The sequence below is a fragment of the Scyliorhinus torazame genome, chromosome 13 (genome assembly GCF_047496885.1).
Source record: "Scyliorhinus torazame isolate Kashiwa2021f chromosome 13, sScyTor2.1, whole genome shotgun sequence".
Classification (NCBI taxonomy): Eukaryota; Metazoa; Chordata; class Chondrichthyes; order Carcharhiniformes; family Scyliorhinidae; genus Scyliorhinus; species Scyliorhinus torazame.
In genome coordinates, this window is record NC_092719.1 from 27,424,709 (window position 1) to 27,444,317 (window position 19,609).

General features: G+C 46.6%; 1 protein-coding gene across 5 annotated transcripts in view; it reads right to left on the reverse strand.

Moving 5' to 3' along the window:
• The window catches only part of LOC140387908 (SH3 and multiple ankyrin repeat domains protein 3-like), a 1,536,301-nt gene that overhangs the window by 724,479 nt on the left and 792,213 nt on the right, over positions 1–19,609 (reverse strand). For all 5 annotated transcript variants that reach the window (XM_072471211.1, XM_072471213.1, XM_072471209.1 and 2 more), the window contains exons 9-10: positions 17,374–17,541; positions 14,032–14,148 (exon numbers count right to left, since the gene is read on the reverse strand). In XM_072471211.1, the coding sequence (XP_072327312.1) occupies positions 14,032–14,148; positions 17,374–17,541 (285 nt within the window). The remainder of the gene's footprint in view (positions 1–14,031; positions 14,149–17,373; positions 17,542–19,609) is intronic.

Here is a 19,609-nt window from a genome sequence, read left to right on the forward strand (position 1 = left end):
AGACATATACTGGCCGGGAAGCAATCGAGATATTCAAGGGGGAGGGTTTTTCTTGTTTTGTTTTATGTAAGGGGCGTTTGCTCCATTTTTGTTCTTAGTTTATTAGATAATGGTTTAAAAGTTAGAGGATTAAGTTGCTTTATGTGTTGGCGTAATGCCCTTTGTATTTCTCTTTTCTTTATATTTTCTTTCCTTTCTGGAGTGTTTTGTAAAAATTTATTGGAAAAATTTTGAATAAACATTTATTTTTAAAAAAATCAAGATATTCAAGTCATGATCGGGAATTGTTCAACTTGTCCAAACTTTTAATACAGCCAGCTTAGAACAACTTTACCACACAGTCCATTGGAACAAACAAATCGAAAACTGGTGAGTTTTAAGCTCATGTCCATTTTTAAGCTCATGTTTCAAAAAAAGAGACAGAAGAGGTATTACGACAAAACATCAAGTCGGCTACAACCATTAGAAAAAGGAAGTTCTAAGACGAAACAGGAGAGCCTTGCTGAAGGTTCAGCAACCTTTTGTTATGGAACCACAAGATGATATTGTAAGCAATTCAAGGACAACAGAACAAGAGATACCTCAGCGTACAGAACCAGAACAAGAAGAAAATGTGCAAAGTCAAGAAAAGCAGCAAGAATCATTTTCAACAACAATTGAACATCAATTGGCGGCACAGTGGTTAGCACTACTGCCTCACAGCTCCACGGTCCCGGGTTCAATTCTGACCTCGGGTTACTGTCTGTGGAGTTTGCACTTTCTCCCCGTGTCTGCATGGGTTTCCTCCGGGTACTCCGGTTTCCTCCCACAGTCCAAAGATGTGCAGGTAAGGTGGATTGGCCATGCTAAATTGCCCCTTAGTGTCCAGCAGGTTATGTGGGGTTACTGGGTTACGGAAATAGGGTGGAATCATCGGTTTAAATGGGGTGCTCTATCCAAGGGTTGGTGCAAACCCGATGAGCCGAATGGCCTCCTTCTGCACTGTAATGTCTATAGTTCTATGATAAGGAAACTCACAGGTTTAACCAATGCTCAGAAGGTTGAGAAGACACAGAAGAGAAACCGGACAGATTGAACTTGTGATGAACTGTAAATATGTAAATAATGAACACATTATGCATATCATGTAAATTGTATAGTAAATTGATATAATGTATGTAAAACTTTACATTTCCAAAGGAAAGGGGATGTGATGATATGTATAAACAATCATGTATACAAGACCTCCAACCAGCAGGTGGCAGTAGAGAACAACCACGTGACACTGTTACCGAGGGAGTTGATAGAGGGTCTTCGTAGTGGATAGTCACAATTTGTAATAACTCGTAGTTAATTTATTATAGTTAGTAATTTTTGACAATATTCTTATAGTTATCTTAACCACACAATTGCTAAATAATAAAACTTAACTAGTCTAAGAGCTAGACATTCTTTAGTGCATTTAATTTATTCCAATCGGTCAAGCACCAGAACATAACGGTTACATTCTCTCTTGTTAGAGATAGTCATTGCCTGGCAACCGTGTGACGCAAATGTTACTTGCCACGTATCAGACCAAGCCTGCATGTTGTCCAGGTCTTACTGCATATGAACATGAAGGAATCACAAATCATGCTGAACACCGCAAACATCCCCGCTTCCGATCTTTTGATGTGGGGAAGGTCATTGATGGAGCTGCTGAAGATGGTTGGGCCGAGGACACTACTCTGAGGAACTCCCGCAGGAATGTTTTATTTTGTGCTGGAATGTCTCCAACCAGTGGAGAGTTCCCCCCCCCACACCCCCACCCCCTCCACCCCCCCCCCCCCACCCCCCCCATTTCCCATTGACTCCAGTATTTCTGGGGCACCTTGATGCCACACTCCGTCAAATGCTGCATTTCAAAGCCAGTCACTTTCACTTCACCTCTGGAGTTCAGCTCTTTTACCCTTTTGGACCCAAGGCTATGTAATGAGGTCAGGAGCTCAGTGGTCCTGTCAGGATCCAAACTGAGTGTCAGTATGCAGGTGATTGCTCAGTAATGGGCATTGGATAACACTGACGTTGACCCCTTCCATCATTTTGCTGACATTTGAGGGATTTGTCATATGAGGAGAGATTGAACAGTTTCGGCCTATACTCTCTGGAGTTTAGAAGAATGAGGGGAGATCGAATTGAGGTCTACAAGATGCTAAACGGTATGGATAAAGTAGACGTGGAGCAGATGTTTCCTCTTTTGGGGCATTCTAAAACGAGACTTCATAATCTTAGAATAAGAGGTAGCAAATTTAATACAGATTTGAGGAAAAACTACTTCTCCCAAAGGGTTGTGAATCTGTGGAATTTGCTACCGCAGAGTGTGGTAGATGCTGGGACAGTGGGTAAATGTAAGGAGGAGTTAGACAGATTGTTAGTTGGTAATGGGTTGAAGGGTTATGGAGAACAGGCAGGACGGTGGAGTCGAGGCCATGATGGGATCAGCCATGTTAATTGAGGGTGTTAGACTCGGGAGGCTAAATTGCCGACTCCTGCTCCAAGGTCATGCGTTCTAGGGAGGAGATGCTCTGGCTGATTTTGCAATCCAGCTCTTGGTCTGTAACAATGTAGGCTGCAGATGAGGAACATATCAGCCATGATAGAATGGTGGAGCAGACCCAATGGGCCGAATGGCCCAATTATGCTCCTACATCTTATGAACTGTGAACTTATTTGAGAGTAGACTGACAGGCTGGTATTTGGCTGGGTTGGATTTGGCCTGCTTTTTGTGACTGGACACATGTGGGCAATCTTCCACATTGTTGGTTAGATGTCAGTGTTGTAGCTCTACTGAAACAACTTAGTCAGGGGTGCAGCTAGTTCTGGAGCAAAAGTCTTCAGTACGAGTGCCAGAATTTTGTTACGGCCCATACACCTTCCATCCAGTGCCTTCAGCTGTTTCTTAGTATCACATGGAATGAATCAAATCAACTAAAGACTGGCATCTGTGATGCTGGGTACTACAGAAAGAGGCCGAGATGGATCCTCCACTTGCCGCTTCTGGCTAAAGAGGGTTGCAAATGCTTTAGTCTTGTTTTCTGCACTGATGCACTGGGCTCCTCCATCACTGGGGATGGGGATATTTGCAGAGCTTCCTCTTCCAGTGAGTTGTTTAATTGTCCACCACCATTCACGACTGGATGTGGCAGGACTTAGATCTGATTCGTGGGTTGTGGAACTGCTCAGCTCTCTTTATCGTGGGTAACACCTCATTGAAGGCAGGTTCCAATCAGTGAGTGACCACCTCCTGAAATACCCTACAAACTGATGGGTAAAACTAAATTGAAAGCTCCGACAAATGGATGGGTTATCATTGAACATCCCTGCCAAACTGAGTAACACACTAATGAAAGCAGCCTGAAAACTGTGGGTAAGACACTGATGAAAAGTCTGTACAAACTGATGGTAATACATGATAAGAGTATTGCATCAAACTGATGGGTAATACACCATTTTAAGGTTCATTCCAAATCATTGAAAGTCCCTTTCAAAATGGACAAACAGCATTGAAAATGCCCTCCAATCATAGTGGGTACTATATTAATGGCTGTCCATTCGAAACGATGGACTGTAAACTATGAATACCACGCAATTAAAAATCCTCTCCAACTGTGACTAATGGATTATTGAATGTGGATAATGTATCGGTGAAAACCCGTTCAAACTGTGGATAACACCCCACTGGAGGTCTGCTTCAACAATTGGTAACATCCCACTTAAAGTCTCAACCTCTGTGGTTAACATCCCAAATTGCCTGCAAATTGACGGGGGAAAGTAACTGAAAGTCCGATTCAAACAGTGGGCAAAACCTTTGTAAGATCCCCTCCAAACTTTGGCAACACTCCATTGAAAGACATTTAAAATTGTAGTTAATGCATCACTGTTTTCATTGGGTAACAACCCATTTGAATCTTCTGAAAACTGATGGGTAGGTCAAAATTTAATGTCTTTAGGGCAGCATGGTGGCACAGTGGTTAGTACTGCTGCTTCACTGCACCGAGGTCCCAGGTTCAATCCCAGCCCTGGGTCAGTGTTCATGTGGAGTTTGCACATTCTCCTCGTGTTTGCATGGGTTTCGCTCCCACAACCTAAAGATGTGCAGGTTAGGTGGATTGGCCACACTAAATTGCCCCTTAATTAGAAAAATGAATTGGGTCCACTAAATGTATTTTTAAAATGTCTTTTGATAATTGTGGGTAATATATTAGCAACGGTCTGCTCCAAACTACCCATGACACTCCATTGGAAGCCCCTCCAATCTATCCTTGCTACATATCAGTGAAAGTACTTGCCAAACTTTCGGCAATGCATCACTGAAAGACCTACCAAATTCTGGGTAACACACAATTGGAAGACTCCACAAACTAATGGATATCTTTGCATCGAGAGAGTCTCCAGCCTATGGGTAACCTCCCACTGTAAGCCCTCTCAAAACAGCAAAATAATTGAATGTTCTTTCCCAACTTTGGGCAATGCATCAGTGAACGTTGCTCCAAACACTCCACTGAAATTACATTCCAATCTGAGTAATTGGTGAACATCCCATTGACAGTTCCTCCAAACTGTGAACAATGCACCATGACGATCTCCACCAAACACATGGGTAAATGATGAGCTTTATTGAAAAGCGGATAGAAAATTCGCTCCAGATTCTAAAAATCTGGAGAAACTCTCACAAATGGAAAAACTCTCAACAATAAATTGTGCAGATCTAAACAAAATACATTTGGGGCCATTCCCTCGGTTCTTGTTAACTTGCACATTCTGCAATATCTGCTTTCTTGTTGCTGCAACTTGACGGTCAGTTGGAACTCAACAGTTGGGGAGTCACTGTAGAGGAGGAGATGTGGCTGCTGGGAGCTGCAGTCCGCACAGGGGTGAAGATGCAGCTTATTCACAAGTGACCATATTAGAGATCTGCAGCGCTGTGCAGTGTGGGGGTGGGACAGTCACACTGTCCTAGTATATCATTTGAAGGGTAGAAAGGCTTGTCAGGTAAGTTGAACGTCAGAGGTCATAAATCCTTAAAATGTTCCCCATGATAGGCTCATTAATGTTCCCCATGGTAGGCTCATTAATGTTCCCCATGGTAGGCTCATTAATGTTCCCCATGGTAGGCTCATTAATGTTCCCCATGGTAGGCTCATTAATGTTCCCCATGGTAGGCTCATTAATGTTCCCCATGGTAGGCTCATTAATGTTCCCCATGGTAGGCTCATTAAGAAAGTTAGGGGGCATGGGATACAGGGAAATTTGTCTGTCTGGATACAGAATTGGCAGGCCGAAACAAATCAGCGAGTGGGAGTGGATGGAAAGTATTCCGCCTGGAGGTCGGTGACCAGTGGTGTCCCGCAGGGATCTGTTCTGGGACCTCTGCTCTTTGTGGTTTTTATAAATGACTTGGATGAGAAAGTGGAAGGGTGGGTTAGTAGGTTTGCCGATGACACGAAGGTTGGAGTTGTATAGCGTTGAGGGCTGTTGCAGATTACAACAGGACAGGATGCAGAACGGGGCTGAGAAGTGGCAGATGGAGTTCAACCTAGATAAATGTGAAGTGATTCATTTTGGAAGGTTGAATTTGAATGCTGAATACAGGGTTAAAGGCAGGATTCTTGGAAGTGTGGAGGAACAGACGGATCTTGGGTACATAGATCCCTCAAAGTTGCCACCCAGGTTGATAGGGTTGTTAAGAAGGCGTATGGTGTGTTGGCTTTCATTAACAGGGGGATTGAGTTTAAAAGCCGTGAGGTTTTGCTCCAACTTTATAAAACCCTGGTTAGACCACACTTGGAATATTGTGTCCAGTTCTGGTCGCCTCATTATGGGAAGGATGTGGACGCTTTGGAGAGGGTACAGAGGAGATTTACCAGGATGCTGCCTGGACTGGAGGGCATGTCTTATGAAGAAAGGTTGAGGGAGCTAGGGCTTTTCTCACTGGAGGGAAGAACACAATACGAAGTCTTACAACACCAGGTTAAAGTCCAACAGGTTTGTTTCGACTCTTGGACAGGCACATGGACAGCAGTAAATTGAAGGGGCGTAGGTTCGGTTGATCTTAGATTAGGATAAATGGTCGGCACCACATCGTGGGCCAAAGGGCCTGTACTGTGCTATACTGTGCAGTACTGTTCTATGTAGCCGCGGTGTCGCTGGAATGGAGAATTTGGGAGCCTGGTGTGTGTGTGTCAAATCCACTAAAGCAAAATAGGGAATCAGCAACATCTCCGGAGCCACTGCTTCAAGCCCCATGTCAGCTCCCTGTGCAGCCAGGGCACCATTCTGCATCATCGTACTCCTCCTCATCCTCATTTATCTTCAGCCTTGAATTAACTGTGGTGATTCAGTGCTTAACCCTCTTCAAGGTCCACAGCTCATGTTATGGAGAGTGCAGCGGACCACCATAATGAGTGAGACCACGTGGGAAGGTTTTGCAGAGTTCCACCTGACTGGCTCAGGCAACAGAACTGCATCTTCAGAATCTCGCTGACTTGGTCAATGGCGGCCTGGCCCGCGATTGGGGCCTACCGATCGGCGGGCAGACTATTTCATTGGAGGCCTATATTCCTCTGCACCGGGCTCCTGTAGGGCTCCGCAATGTTGCTGGGGGTGGGGGGGGGGGCGGCGCGAACACGGGAACCCACGGGCATGCACTAACCCATGCCGGCCGTGGCGCACCAGGGGCATCATTCTCCGACCCCCCACCGGGTCGGAGAATCGCCGGGGGCTGCCGTGAATCCCGCCCCCGCCGGTTGCCGATGTCTCCGGCACCAGATATTCGGCGGGGGCGGGAATCGGGCCACGCCGGTTGGCGGGACCCCCCCCCCCCCCCCGCTCGATTCTCGGATGGGCCGAAGTCCCGCCGATAAATTGCCTGTCCCGCCGGCGTGGATGAAACCACCTTTTGAACGGCGGGACAAGGCGGCGTGGGCAGGCTCCGGGGTCCTGGGGGGGGCGCGGGGCGTTCTGGCCCCGGGGGGTGCCCCCACGGTGGCCTGGCCCGCGATCTGGGCCCACCGATCTGCGGGCGGGCCTGTGCCGTGGGGGCACTCTTTCCCTTCCGCCTCCGCCACGGTCTCCACCATGGCGGAGGCGGAAGAGACTCCCTCCACTGCGCATGCGTGGGAAACTGTCAGCGGCTGCTGACGCTCCCGCGCATGCGCCGCCCGGGGATGTCATTTCCGCGCCAGCTGGCGGGGCAACAAAGGCCGTTTCCGTCAGCTGGCGGGGCGGAAATTCCTCCGGCGTCGGCCTAGCCCCTCAATGTTGGGGCTTGGCCCCCAAAGATGCGGAGCATTCCGCACCTGTGGGGCGGCGCGATGCCCGTCTGATTGGCGCCGTTTTGGGCGCCAGTCGGCGGACATCGCGCCGTTTCGGGAGAATTTCGCCCCAGCTTTCGGGCGCCGGAGCTGCGGAGACCACTCCGATGCTGCATTAGCCCCCTAGGAAGGGGTGGATAGCTGCTGGGTGAGGCCCGTTGATGCTGGAGTGGCTCGCGACACTTTTCACGCCGGCATCAGAACTTGGCTGCAGGATTGGAGAAGCCCGGCCACAGTGCCAGTGAGCTGCAAGATGCAATGAAATGCAGCTGTTTGTGTGACATCACCAAGGTTTGTGGCTGATCCTCGGAAGGAACCAGAGATAAAAGAGGTTCGAGGTGACAGTGATTTGAATGCCTAAGACGGAGCATGGTGAGTAGTACTGTGAGGTATGAGCTCTTTTGCAAGGAGGACACATATCTCTGAGGTCACCTATCTGTAGAGTCACTGTCTTCTCCTGCACTGACTCTCATATTCCCATGATAGTATCTTCAGCAGTGGATCCTATGCTGAGGACACGGTCTCCATTGCTTTTCCACCACGCATTCCCCTCCTCTGCTCTTCTGATGTCTTGGCTCTGTCCTTCCTGAGGAAGATGCTCCTCCTCATACCCATTGGATCCAAAATTCAAGAATCATGCTCCCAGAGCCAGCTGCTAAATCCCTTGTGCTCAGGTGGCCTCTCAGCTGTGTTTGGAAACGCCCTATCCCTCCTGCCATTTATTCCCATGTAATGTCACAAGCTGATGACTGCCTCTGCTACCTGACAACTTACTGATGACTCTGCCACAATCCACTCAATTGTGTGCAAATGGCCAAGTCTCCCTCTGAGCTGTTCTCTTTCATGAGACCAGCTTAATTCCCCGAGCTAGCCATGACTGGCTCCCTGCTGTGCATTCAGCTCCATGGTCCAGATCCAGCATACAACTCATGTGCCCTGGCCAAAATCTGAACATAGCCTTCAATGAGCTGTTAAATACCTCTTTAATGAACTTCATTGCAGTGATTAATGGATCAGACAGGTTCTCAGGGCTGCCCTCCCTTCACCCAGGTTAAATTCGCTAATGCTGAGAAACCCTCCTTCTTTACAGGCAATCCCTAGGCATTGAATATGCTTCTAGTACAGGTCAATGGGATTTGAGATGGCTGATAGTTCAATGGGTGATCTGCAGACTTTGCCACAGGCAGGACAGGCGCAGTGCTTCGAGTGTTGTGCCTCGCGTGTTGTGCTTTGAGTGTAGTGCTTAGTGTGTGCTCCCAAAAATGTCTCTTGGTGTGTTTGATGCCTTCCTGAATAAACATTCTCTATTTTTGGAAGTCACAAGCCAGGAACTCCCATGAGTTTGTGGGGATGTTCGCTCTCTTAAGGACATCCCTAAAATGTTTCCAATCTCCACCTGGGATTTCCTGCCACAACCAAGTTCTGAGTACAACTTTCGGAGTCTGCCGTTAGGCAAGCAAATGACATGTCCTGCCCAGCCGAGCTGTTTGTGAGTGGTTAGCTACTGGGCATGTTGGTCTGTGAGAGGATGTTGCTGTTACTGCAATTGAACTTCTCTCCCTTGTCTTTGCAGACCATAGAACCATAGAAAAGTTACAGCACAGAAGGAGGCCATTCGGCCCAACTTGGCCATGCCAACCCCAGGACACCTGTAATGTGGTGGTCAGATCTGTATCTCCGCGTGTCTCAGAATTTAGGCAAGCCAATCCGTGACTGTATTTTCATCCCCTGCCTGTCCCCATTCAAATCTGTCTCCCCCACCGCCCACCCCCACCCCCAACCTTTGGGAATTGCAATCCTGATTACACCATGCCTGGTCAAGTTGAGACAGCTAGTATGCAAACTTTCTGCTGTCTGCTCATCGATATAATTGCAGCATGCAGCCCAACTCAAAATGCCCTGCTGACCAGTTGCACACTCAAGGTGTTCAGGAGCGGGCATGGTTAAAGCAGCACAACGTTTGCCTACACATCTTACAGGCAGCCTTCCCCTTCGAAGGCTCAAAGAGAGATGGTTGCAGAGACAAAAGACGTGCCGGCGATGATTTTCCAAAATTCTTCGAGATTCGGGAACAGTCCCATTAGATTGGAAGTTGGTAAATGTTACACCGCTTTTCAAGAAAGGAGGGACAGAGAAAACAGGGAATGACAGGCCAGTTAGCCGAACACCAATTGATGGGAAAATGCTGGAATCTATTATTAACAAAATCTTAATATTGCACTTAGAGAATCATAGTGAAAGTCGCCATAGTCCCATAGGCTCCTCTAGCTTTTTGAGAGCGAGCTGACTGTAATAATTTAACCTGAAGTTCAGCCATCACGAACCAGCCATCCAGCCAACTGAGCTAACCGACCCCAACATTATTTTACTAAAGCAAAATCCTGCTTGACAAATTTATTGGAGGGTGTAACGAGCAGAAACATAGAAAATTGGAGCAGCTTTAGTCCATTCGGCCCTTTGAGCCTGTTCCACCATTCATCACGATTACGGCTGAACATCCAATTCAGTAAAGTGTTCCCATCTTCCCCCCCCCCCCCCCATATCCTTTGATCCCTTTAGCCCCAAGAGCCATGACAAACTCCTTCTTGAAAACATATAATGTTTTGGCCTCATCTGCTTTCCGTGGTAGAGAATTCCACAGGCTCATCACTCTCTGGGTGGAGAACTTCCTCCTCATCTCAGTCGTAAATGGTTTTCCCCATGTCCTTAAGCAGTGAGTAGGGTAGATAAAGATGAACCAGTAAATGTGGTATACTTGGATGTCCAAAAGGCATTCAACAAGGTGCCACACAATAGGTTAAGGCAAGTTAAGGGCTCATGGAGATGTGGCTAATAGATTAGCATGGATAAAAGATTGGTTAATGGATAGAAAACAGAGAGAGGACATAAATGGGGCTTTTCAAGTTGACAGGCTGTGATCAGTGGAGTGCCACATGGATCAGTGCTGGGTCTCAGCTATTTACAATCTATATTAAAGGAGTGTATGAAGAAACAGAGTAATGCATCAAAGTTCATTGCTGATACCAAGCTGGGTGGAAAGGGAAGCTGTGGGGAGGATACAAAAGAGATAAAGACAAGTTTTTTGAGTGTCAACAGGATGGCAGCTGGAATATAATGTCGGGGAGTGTGAAATTATTCACTTTGGTCGCAAGATTAAAAAAACAGAATTGTTTTGAAAAGGTGAGAAATTTGTTGACGTGCAAAGAGAGTTGGCTAGAGCTCAAACCTGCAGTCCTCTTCCTGGATAACAGCACTTGAACTCCCACCACTGCCACTCTGTCAGTAACCCTAATGATGCCTCCCAGCCAGGCCGCCAAGCGCTGTTGAGTTCATTCAGTAAGGCCATTGAAAGTCAACAGCCACCTACCAGCCTCTCTGCAGTCGCTAGGGTACCGTGGCACAGCAGCACTATTCTCTGCAGCAGCAAAGTGGCACAGCGTTAGCACTGCTGCCTCCCCGCGCCAGGGACCCGGGCTCCATTCCCACCTTGGGTGACTGTCAGTGTGGAGTTCGTACGGTCTCCCAGTGTCTGCGTGGGTTTCCTCCCACAGTCCAAAGATGCACAGGTATCGTGTATTGGCTATGCTAAAATCCCCCTTGGTGTCAAAGGGATGTATAGGTTAGGTGGGTTTACGGGGAAAGGGCATGGAGTGGACCTAGGCAGGGTGCTCTTTCAGAGGGTTGGTGCAGACTCAAATGGGCTGAATGGCCTCCTTCTGCATTGTATGGATTCTATGGGGGGGGAAAAAAGCAAAAACCACTTCATGTAGAAGCTCCCTAACCCTTCATATTATGCATGCTCAGTTGGCATTGTTTAAGAGAGGGCAAAATGACAGCCAGTGTGTCAAATCAACATTAGGTGCTGTTTGTCATCATGATCTGCCGATCTGCATGTTTCCAAAGTGTGCACAGAACACCCATGCTTAGAATCATGCCATGTACACAGCCCACGGCAGACGTGGCCAGAAATAGTCTGGCTGACATTCCTAGAGTTCCCGAATTCCACAGCATCAGCACGAGTGACGCTACAAAGCCAAATTCCATGGTGAGGTTGTTTTTCTTGTTGTCCTTACCTAGTCTGGGATTATGTACAATTCCAATCCCACAGCAATGCTATTGAATCTTAATTTCTCTTCACAGTGGGCTGGCAAGCCTTTCAATTGTATGAGGCCAACTAAGGGCAGACAATCAATGCTTGCATTCAAGGCATCATATATAAACATAAGTTCTTGTTGCGAATGATTCTTTTGCAACTTAAAGCTACTGAAGTACAGAGCTTTAGAAGAACCCATGAGAATATAGAATACAATCATTAGCTCAAATAAACTTGAAGAAGTGTTGTCAAGCATACAATGACACTCTGAGCTTCATCAACCAAGATGATAGTTCAGATAGGGGTTTGAAACTCAGAAGGAACAAGAGACGGGGATTAAAAAGAGCACTGACCAAAGGAAAATTGATAATCATAGAATCACAGAATTTACAATGCAGAAGGAGGCCATTCAGCCCATCGAGTCTGCACCGGCCCTTAGAAAGAGCACTCCACTTAAGCCCACATCTCCAACCTATCACCGTAACCCAACCTAACCTTTTTTGGACACTAAGGACAATTTATCATGGCCAATCCACCTAACCTGCACATCTTTGACTGTGGGAGGAAACCAGAGCACCCGGAGGAAACCCACGCACACACGGGGAGAACGTGCAGACTCCGCACAGACAGTGACCCAAGCCGGGAATCGAACCTGCAACCCCGAAGCTGTGAGCAACTATGCTATCCACTGTGCTACCATGCTGCCCAAACAGGGCAGCACGGTAGTGAGAGTTTGGCTCAAGATAGAGTAGAGCTTGATGGGAAATGGAATGTCAAATAGAGCCTGATGGGAAATGGAATGTCAAAGCTTTGTGTAAAGTGTATACGTGACCTTCGAGATGAATCGCTTCTGCTTTTGCACTAGACAGTCTGCAATAACAGGACGCAGCTGAGAAGAGTTCCTCATTCTAAAGATAATAATAACTTAGCTGAGAGCAACAGAATGTGTCCCTAACTTGGGTCTCTAAGGGGGCCGTCCTTAGAAAAGGGACAGTGTCATACTGTATATAAGCTACTGTTGAATGTACTTGGCTTGCTGCTGTGCTTCCCCGAAGTACAGTGGTGCAGCCCCGGCTGTGAATACACGTACGTTGAAGTGACTTGGTGTTCGATTGATCATTTCATCCGGAGTAACAATAGCGAATTCTCAGTAGCACAGTTAAAACAGAAATAGGAATAGCTGTACTGAACTTGAGGGGTTAACAAATAAACATGATTTCAACAAAGATCTTCCTGTCCTGTTGGAGTTTGATGGTTCTCTGTTAGACTACTGTGTATTGTGATTCTGTATCAGTTGCAAGTGAAGGACAATTTCATTTCTCCAGAGGCTGTCACACACATGGTGATAATCACTGCAGCAATTCAGCAATCAGCATAGATGTCACAGCGTGAGACAAGACATGACGGAGCACAGATTGAATTGCTCCGAAGAAACAGCTTTATCTAAACTAGGACCAGAGACGGCCTGTCAGACACCATCCGAGAGCAGACTGTCACTGTGAACAGCTTGTCACCTGGGATTCCACAACCAATTTCAATCAATAATTCCCTGACGCTCACCCCGTATCTCAAACTGTGTCCTTGAGTAACAGTGAAGATCAATGCAAGAATACAAGTGAGTCGCTTCTGCATTATAAGAGCATGTCCAAGGTTCTTTGGGTGATGCAATCCAAAATGATGCTGGTTTTCTCTTCAACCTCTGTTTTACTGACCCGTGTTTTCAGCCCAATGATCCTTGATGGGTAGCTGGTTCCTTCCGGATGGGGTGTCCTAGGCATGCTAGCATGGCAAGGGCCAGCACGATATTCAACTATGGAGGGTACTGCATCCGAACCCAAGCTTGCTCCAACTGATTGCACCATGCTTTCGGGCAGGATTCACTGCCTGACCAAGAACAGCAGGCACAACTGGCTAATTTCCCTCCTTCCTAACTCACGGGCACGGAGGTCAGTTCCAGTGCACTGACTATTAATCCCCTCCTGCACTGCGGTGCAATTGCAGCACAGATCAGACCCAGAACCTCCTGCCTCTACTTCTACAAACGACATCCAAAATAAACATTCTGCAAATGTCCCCTCCATTCTTCAACCTATCTGACCCGGAGAGGAGACTTTAACACCATTAACTTACTGACAGAAAAGGTGTTTCTAAACTACAAACGGGCCATGAGTTCTGGTCAGGTGTCACATGTGGTTTCATGTCTACAAGCATATAATCCAAATTATGATCCCCCAACTATAAATCCTAAGTATTGATGCTCAACACTGATGCTGAGTAAAGTTGAACAGAGGCCGATGATGCTGACAATAAATACAAAGTCACAGGAAGCATCTGAAGGTTTGACAAGTTGCATCTTGCTGCGGGAGAATTCTACTAACACTGGCAGCATTTAAAGCACATGGGCCCACCCAGATTCTCATCCACAATTGGATCTAGAACGGCCACAGACATGATGAGAAATCTGGGTGGCAGGGCCAAACCCGCCTCACCACTCAGCCTGTGTATTCACCCCTTGCCTACTTTTGCCACATAAATAATGACCCCCTCCCCCCACCCTGCCAATCCAACGCATCTTCCCTCCCCTCCCCTTCTCCCTTCCCCACTCACCTGATTGTAGAGTGCACAGATGTGCAGAGCGGTGTTCCCTGAGGCATTCTGCGTGCTCATGTCTGCTCCGTAAAATAGCAAGTGCTCCAGATGTTGCACATGTCCATACCGACAGGCCTGAATCAGAACGAGAGACAAGTTTTAGTTGTGGCATCGTGTTACTGATTTATTTATTTTTTTAATCGTTGATTTGACTTGCAGGTATCACTGACAAGATTGACAATTGCTGCCCATCTCCTAATTTCTTTGTACAACTGTAAGGCTTGATAGGCCACTTCAGAGTATAGTTAAAAATGAGCCATGTTGATGAGTGACTGGCCAAATCAGGTGAGGATGACAACAATTTGCATTTATAAACCACCTTTAACATAGTGAACAGGTCCTCCAGGTACATAATCAGGCACAACCTCACACAACATAATGGATTGGTATATCCCTCATCCTGACATTACCAACAAGTCAGAGGAATCAACCCTGCAACAACGAGGAGTGTCAGAGGCCATGCCAGCAGCAGCAGCAGAAGACATGTCTAATATTGAGTTAACAATCTGGTGGAGCTACACCCAGGACACCTTTTGCGGCAAACAGAAAAAGCAGCAGTCTGTAGACAGAGTTAGAATCCCAAAGCTAATGAATTAGATCAAAGCTCCAAAGTCCAGCCACATCCAGTTGTGAAGGGCGATGGACAATTAAACAAACAACAACAGGAGGAGGCTCCACAAATATCCCCATCCACAACGATGGGGGAGCCCAGAACATGAGTACAAAAGACACGGCTAATGCTGTTTTCCTTGGAGAGGGCAAGGAGAGAGAAGATTTGATTGAGGTATTCAAAACCATGAGGGATTTGGAGAGAGACAACAGGGAAAAACTGTTCCCACGTGTGAAAGGACGGGGAATGAGAAGGCATAGATTTGAGGTAATTGGTCAAAGAAACCCGGACATCACGAGGACAAACTTTTTATTTTCAGGCAGTTTCAATTGAAGCATTCAAAAGAGAAGCAGATTGTTATCTGAAAAGGGAGAATGTACAGAGTCACAGGGAGAAGATGGGGTATTGATACTAAGTGAATTGCTCATTTGGAGACCAAGTGGCCTCCTTCCGTGCTGTAAGATTTCTGTGTGTCTGTGAAGTATTGCAATCATCTTCAGTGAGAAGTGCTGAATGGTCCACAGCATCATAGATGTCAACTTCATCCAAGTCAATTCACTCCACGTGAGATCAAGAAATGGCTGAAGGCGCTGGATACTGCAAAGGCTATGGGCCCTGACTCCATCCACCGGCTCACAGCGCCAGCAGTGTGTACTATATACAAGACGCACTGCAGCAACTCACCAAGTTTCTTTTGACAGTGCCTTCCAAACGCACTACTTCTGCCACTGATATACCTTCAATTCACCAAGAGGCCGAGAGAGCGAGTGAACATAAGGCTTTATTAGTCGTGAACTTGCCTAGCCAGAGTTGGTTGTGCAGATGAGTGCCACCTGCAGGTGGCCAGGTTATATATGGCCACGGTAAGGGCGGAGCCCACCGGGGTTACAGTACCGTGCCTGGATGTAGCTCGTATCACCACTTCCAGGTCAAAGGTTACATTAGGTGGATACAATGGTTACAGTGTCATGCATTTTGGTGAATATATTCACCACAGCCACCTAGAAGGACAAGGGCAGCAGGCCCATGGGAACACCACCGCCTGCAATTTCCCCTTCAAGCCGCACTGTGACTTGGAAATATATTGCCCTTCCTTCATTGTCGCTGAATTACGGAACTCCCTTGCTAACAGTACTGTGTGAGTACCCGCACCTCCACAGTCCAAGGTGGCAGCTCAGCCCCACCTTCTCATGGGTCATTAGGAAATGGGAAACAAATGCTGGTTAGCCAACGACACCCACATTCCACTAAAGAAGAAAAATTGACATCGAGCCAAAGATAGAGACATGCCCCATACCTCCCAAGCTCCAGGACAGGGTATCTGAGGTGAATTACCCCCATGTCTCTGATGGAAAACAACCCTAGTCACTCACCATCTTGTCTTGCAAATATACCGCCATTCCTTCAGAGCTGGGTCAAAACCCTCCAGCTCCCTCTCTAACAGCATTGTGGGCGTACCTACAGCTCAGGGCTGCAGTGGTTCAAGAAGGCAGCTCATCACCACCTTCCCCAGGGCAATTAGAAATGGGGAATAAATATTGGCGCAGCCAGAGATGCCTACATCCCATGAATGAATATTTTTTAAAAGTATCTTCGGAGTTTGTCACCCAGGCAGTTGAAGGGACAGTTGGCAAAGTCGAGCGAAAGGAACAAGATGTTCAAGAAAATAAAGTTGGAGGAATGCAGGGTTTCTGAAGGGTTGCTTGGTTGGGCAACGTTACGGAGGTAGGGAGCAGTGGGATTATGGAGGGATCAGAGCACGGGGACGAGATATTTAAAATCAAGGCATTTGTTGATCTGGAGTAAGTAGGTCAGCAAGCTGATGGATGAGTAGTTAAACGAGAGGGTAGATTTCCCTCTCTAAATGACATGAGTGATGGTGGAAAGGATAAAGGTGAAAAGAAAGATTACTATTTTATGTTTTTTTTCTTGTAATCCAGAAACAAATGGACAAAGAAGCTGGTGTTCAATGTCACCGAGATCGGGTACCAATGGAGATATTGAGCCAAAGTTCCTCTGCTTCACATTGTCAAGTTGCCAGCTGAAAACATTGCCTAGTCTGCACTCCCAATTGTTGGTTTCTTTTCTGCTTTAGCTTGGAAGGAATAAAGCCGTTCCAATGCAATGTTAATGAGCTGGAATACCACCTGTGTATCTTGGTCGCCCCATTACGAATACAAGCTTTGCAGACTGAGGCCAGAACTTCAAATTGGAAGACATTTGTAGTAACTGTGAGCAACCTCCTGTCCTCTCTTATAGGTCATTAAGGTCTGAAAGACATCTACAGGCTGTGTACACTGAAGTCCACGCAGATCTCGAAGGCAGTGACTGCGCAAACCCCCCCCTGTTTGTGGGTGCAAACGTCTCCAAGGGAAGGTGGGGCGTTGGGAGGTACATTTAGGGCTTTGAATGACCTGAAGCTGAAAAAAACAGGTATGGCCAGGTTCTTCACAACCCCTCTGCTTGAAATACTTAACTGCAGAAGGAGGTAGACTCTTGCTCTAAAAAGTCTCTTCTCTAACCGTCCACCTGCTCTCCAGTAGTTTGAGGCCTCCTACTGTGAGCAGCCCTGGGGCAACCTGTTCGCTACCACTTTAGCTGTTAACTCACCACCCATACGTGCAATTACACTTTGTTCAAGTGCAATGGCCATTATGTCCTAACTCCTAAATGCCAATAAAGAGTTTTACCTGATGGATTTCTTGCCATCCATTCTCATCCATGCAGCCAACATTAGCACGGTCATGCAGAATCAGTTCACAGCAATAAGGGTCACCTCCCACCATTGAACTGTGATACAAAGGCGTTAACCCCCGGCTGTCCTTGTAGTCTGGAGAGGCGCCCAAATCCAACAGGGTCTGTGCAGAAGAGACAATCACAAAATCTTTACTGTAGAATGTATCGTGGCACATCCTGATGATTGTAGCATATCACCACATAGAATACACAGTATGCCTTACAGACACACAGCTCAGTTACTGTAGGGCGTGCAGTCATAGCATGGTCACTTTGGGATAAGACATACACCATAGCTATTATAGTGGGAACAGACATGCAGCACAGTTATTGTAAGACATAGTCAAATAGAATGGTTACTGCAGGATCTCCAGTTACAGACAGTTATAATTATAGGATGTAGTCACATAAATTGTTTACTGGAGAACGTATAGAGTGATTGCTGTGGGATGTACAGTCACAAAGATTGGGAATTATCGAATGATGGCACACAGCATGGATACTACAGGATGAATAGACACACAGCATGGTTACTACAGGATGAATAGACACACAGCATGGTTACTACAGGATGAATAGACACACAGCATGGTTACTACAGGATGAATAGGCACGCAGCATGGTTACTACAGGATGAATAGACACACAGCATGGTTACTACAGGATGAATAGACACACAGCATGGTCACTACAGGATGCATAGACACACAGCATGGTTACTACAAGATGAATAGACACACCATGGTCACTACAGGATGAATAGACACACAGCATGGTCACTACAGGATGAATAGACACACAGCATGGTTACTACAGCATGAATAGACACACAGCATGGTTACTACAGGATGAATAGACACACAGCATGGTTACTACAGGATGAATAGACACACAGCATGGTCACTACAGGATGAATAGACACACAACATGGCTACTACAGGATGAATAGACACACAGCATGGTTACTACAGGATGAATAGACACAGCATGGTTACTACAGGATGAATAGACACTCTCCATGGTCACTACAGGATGAATAGACACACAGCATGGTCACTACAGGATGAATAGACACTCAGCATGGTCACTACAGGATGAATAGACACACAGCATGGTCACTACAGGATGAAGACACACAGCATGGTCACTACAGCATGAAGACACACAGCATGGTCACTACAGGATGAATAAACACACAGCATGGTTACTACAGGATGAATAGACACACAGCATGGTCACTACAGGATGAATAGACACACAGCATGGTCCCTACAGGATGAAGACACGCAGCATGGTCACTATAGGATGAATAGACACACAGCATGGTTCCTACAGGATGAAGACACACAGCATGGCTACTACAGGATGAATAGACACACAGCATGGTCACTACAGGATGAAGACACACAGCATGGTCCCTACAGGATGAAGACACACAGCATGGTTCCTACAGGATGAAGACACGCAGCATGGTCACTATAGGATGAATAGACACACAGCATGGTCACTATAGGATGAAGACACACAGCATGGTCACTATAGGATGAAGACACACAGCATGGTCACTACAGGATGAATAGACACACAGCATGGTCACTATAGGATGAATAGACACACAGCATGGTTCCTACAGGATCAAGACACACAGCATGGTCACTATAGGATGAATAGACACACAGCATGGTTACTACAGGATGAATAGACACAGCATGGTTCCTACAGGATGAATAGACACACAGCATGGTTACTACGGGATGAATAGACACACAGCATGGTTACTACAGGATGAATAGACACACAGCATGGTCACTACAGGGTGAACAGACACACAGCATGGTTCCTACAGGATGAATAGACACACAGCATGGTCACTACAGGATGAATAGACACACAGCATGGTCACTACAGGATGAATAGACACACAGCATGGTCACTACAGGATGAATAGACACACATCATGGTTCCTACAGGATGAATAGACACACAGCATGGTTCCTACAGGATGAATAGACACACAGCATGGTCACTACAGGATGAATAGACACACAGCATGGTCACTACAGGATGAATAGACACACAGCATGGTCACTACAGGGTGAACAGACACACAGCATGGTTACTACAGGATGAATATAAACACAGCATGGTTACTACAGGATGAATAGACACAGCATGGTTCCTACAGGATGA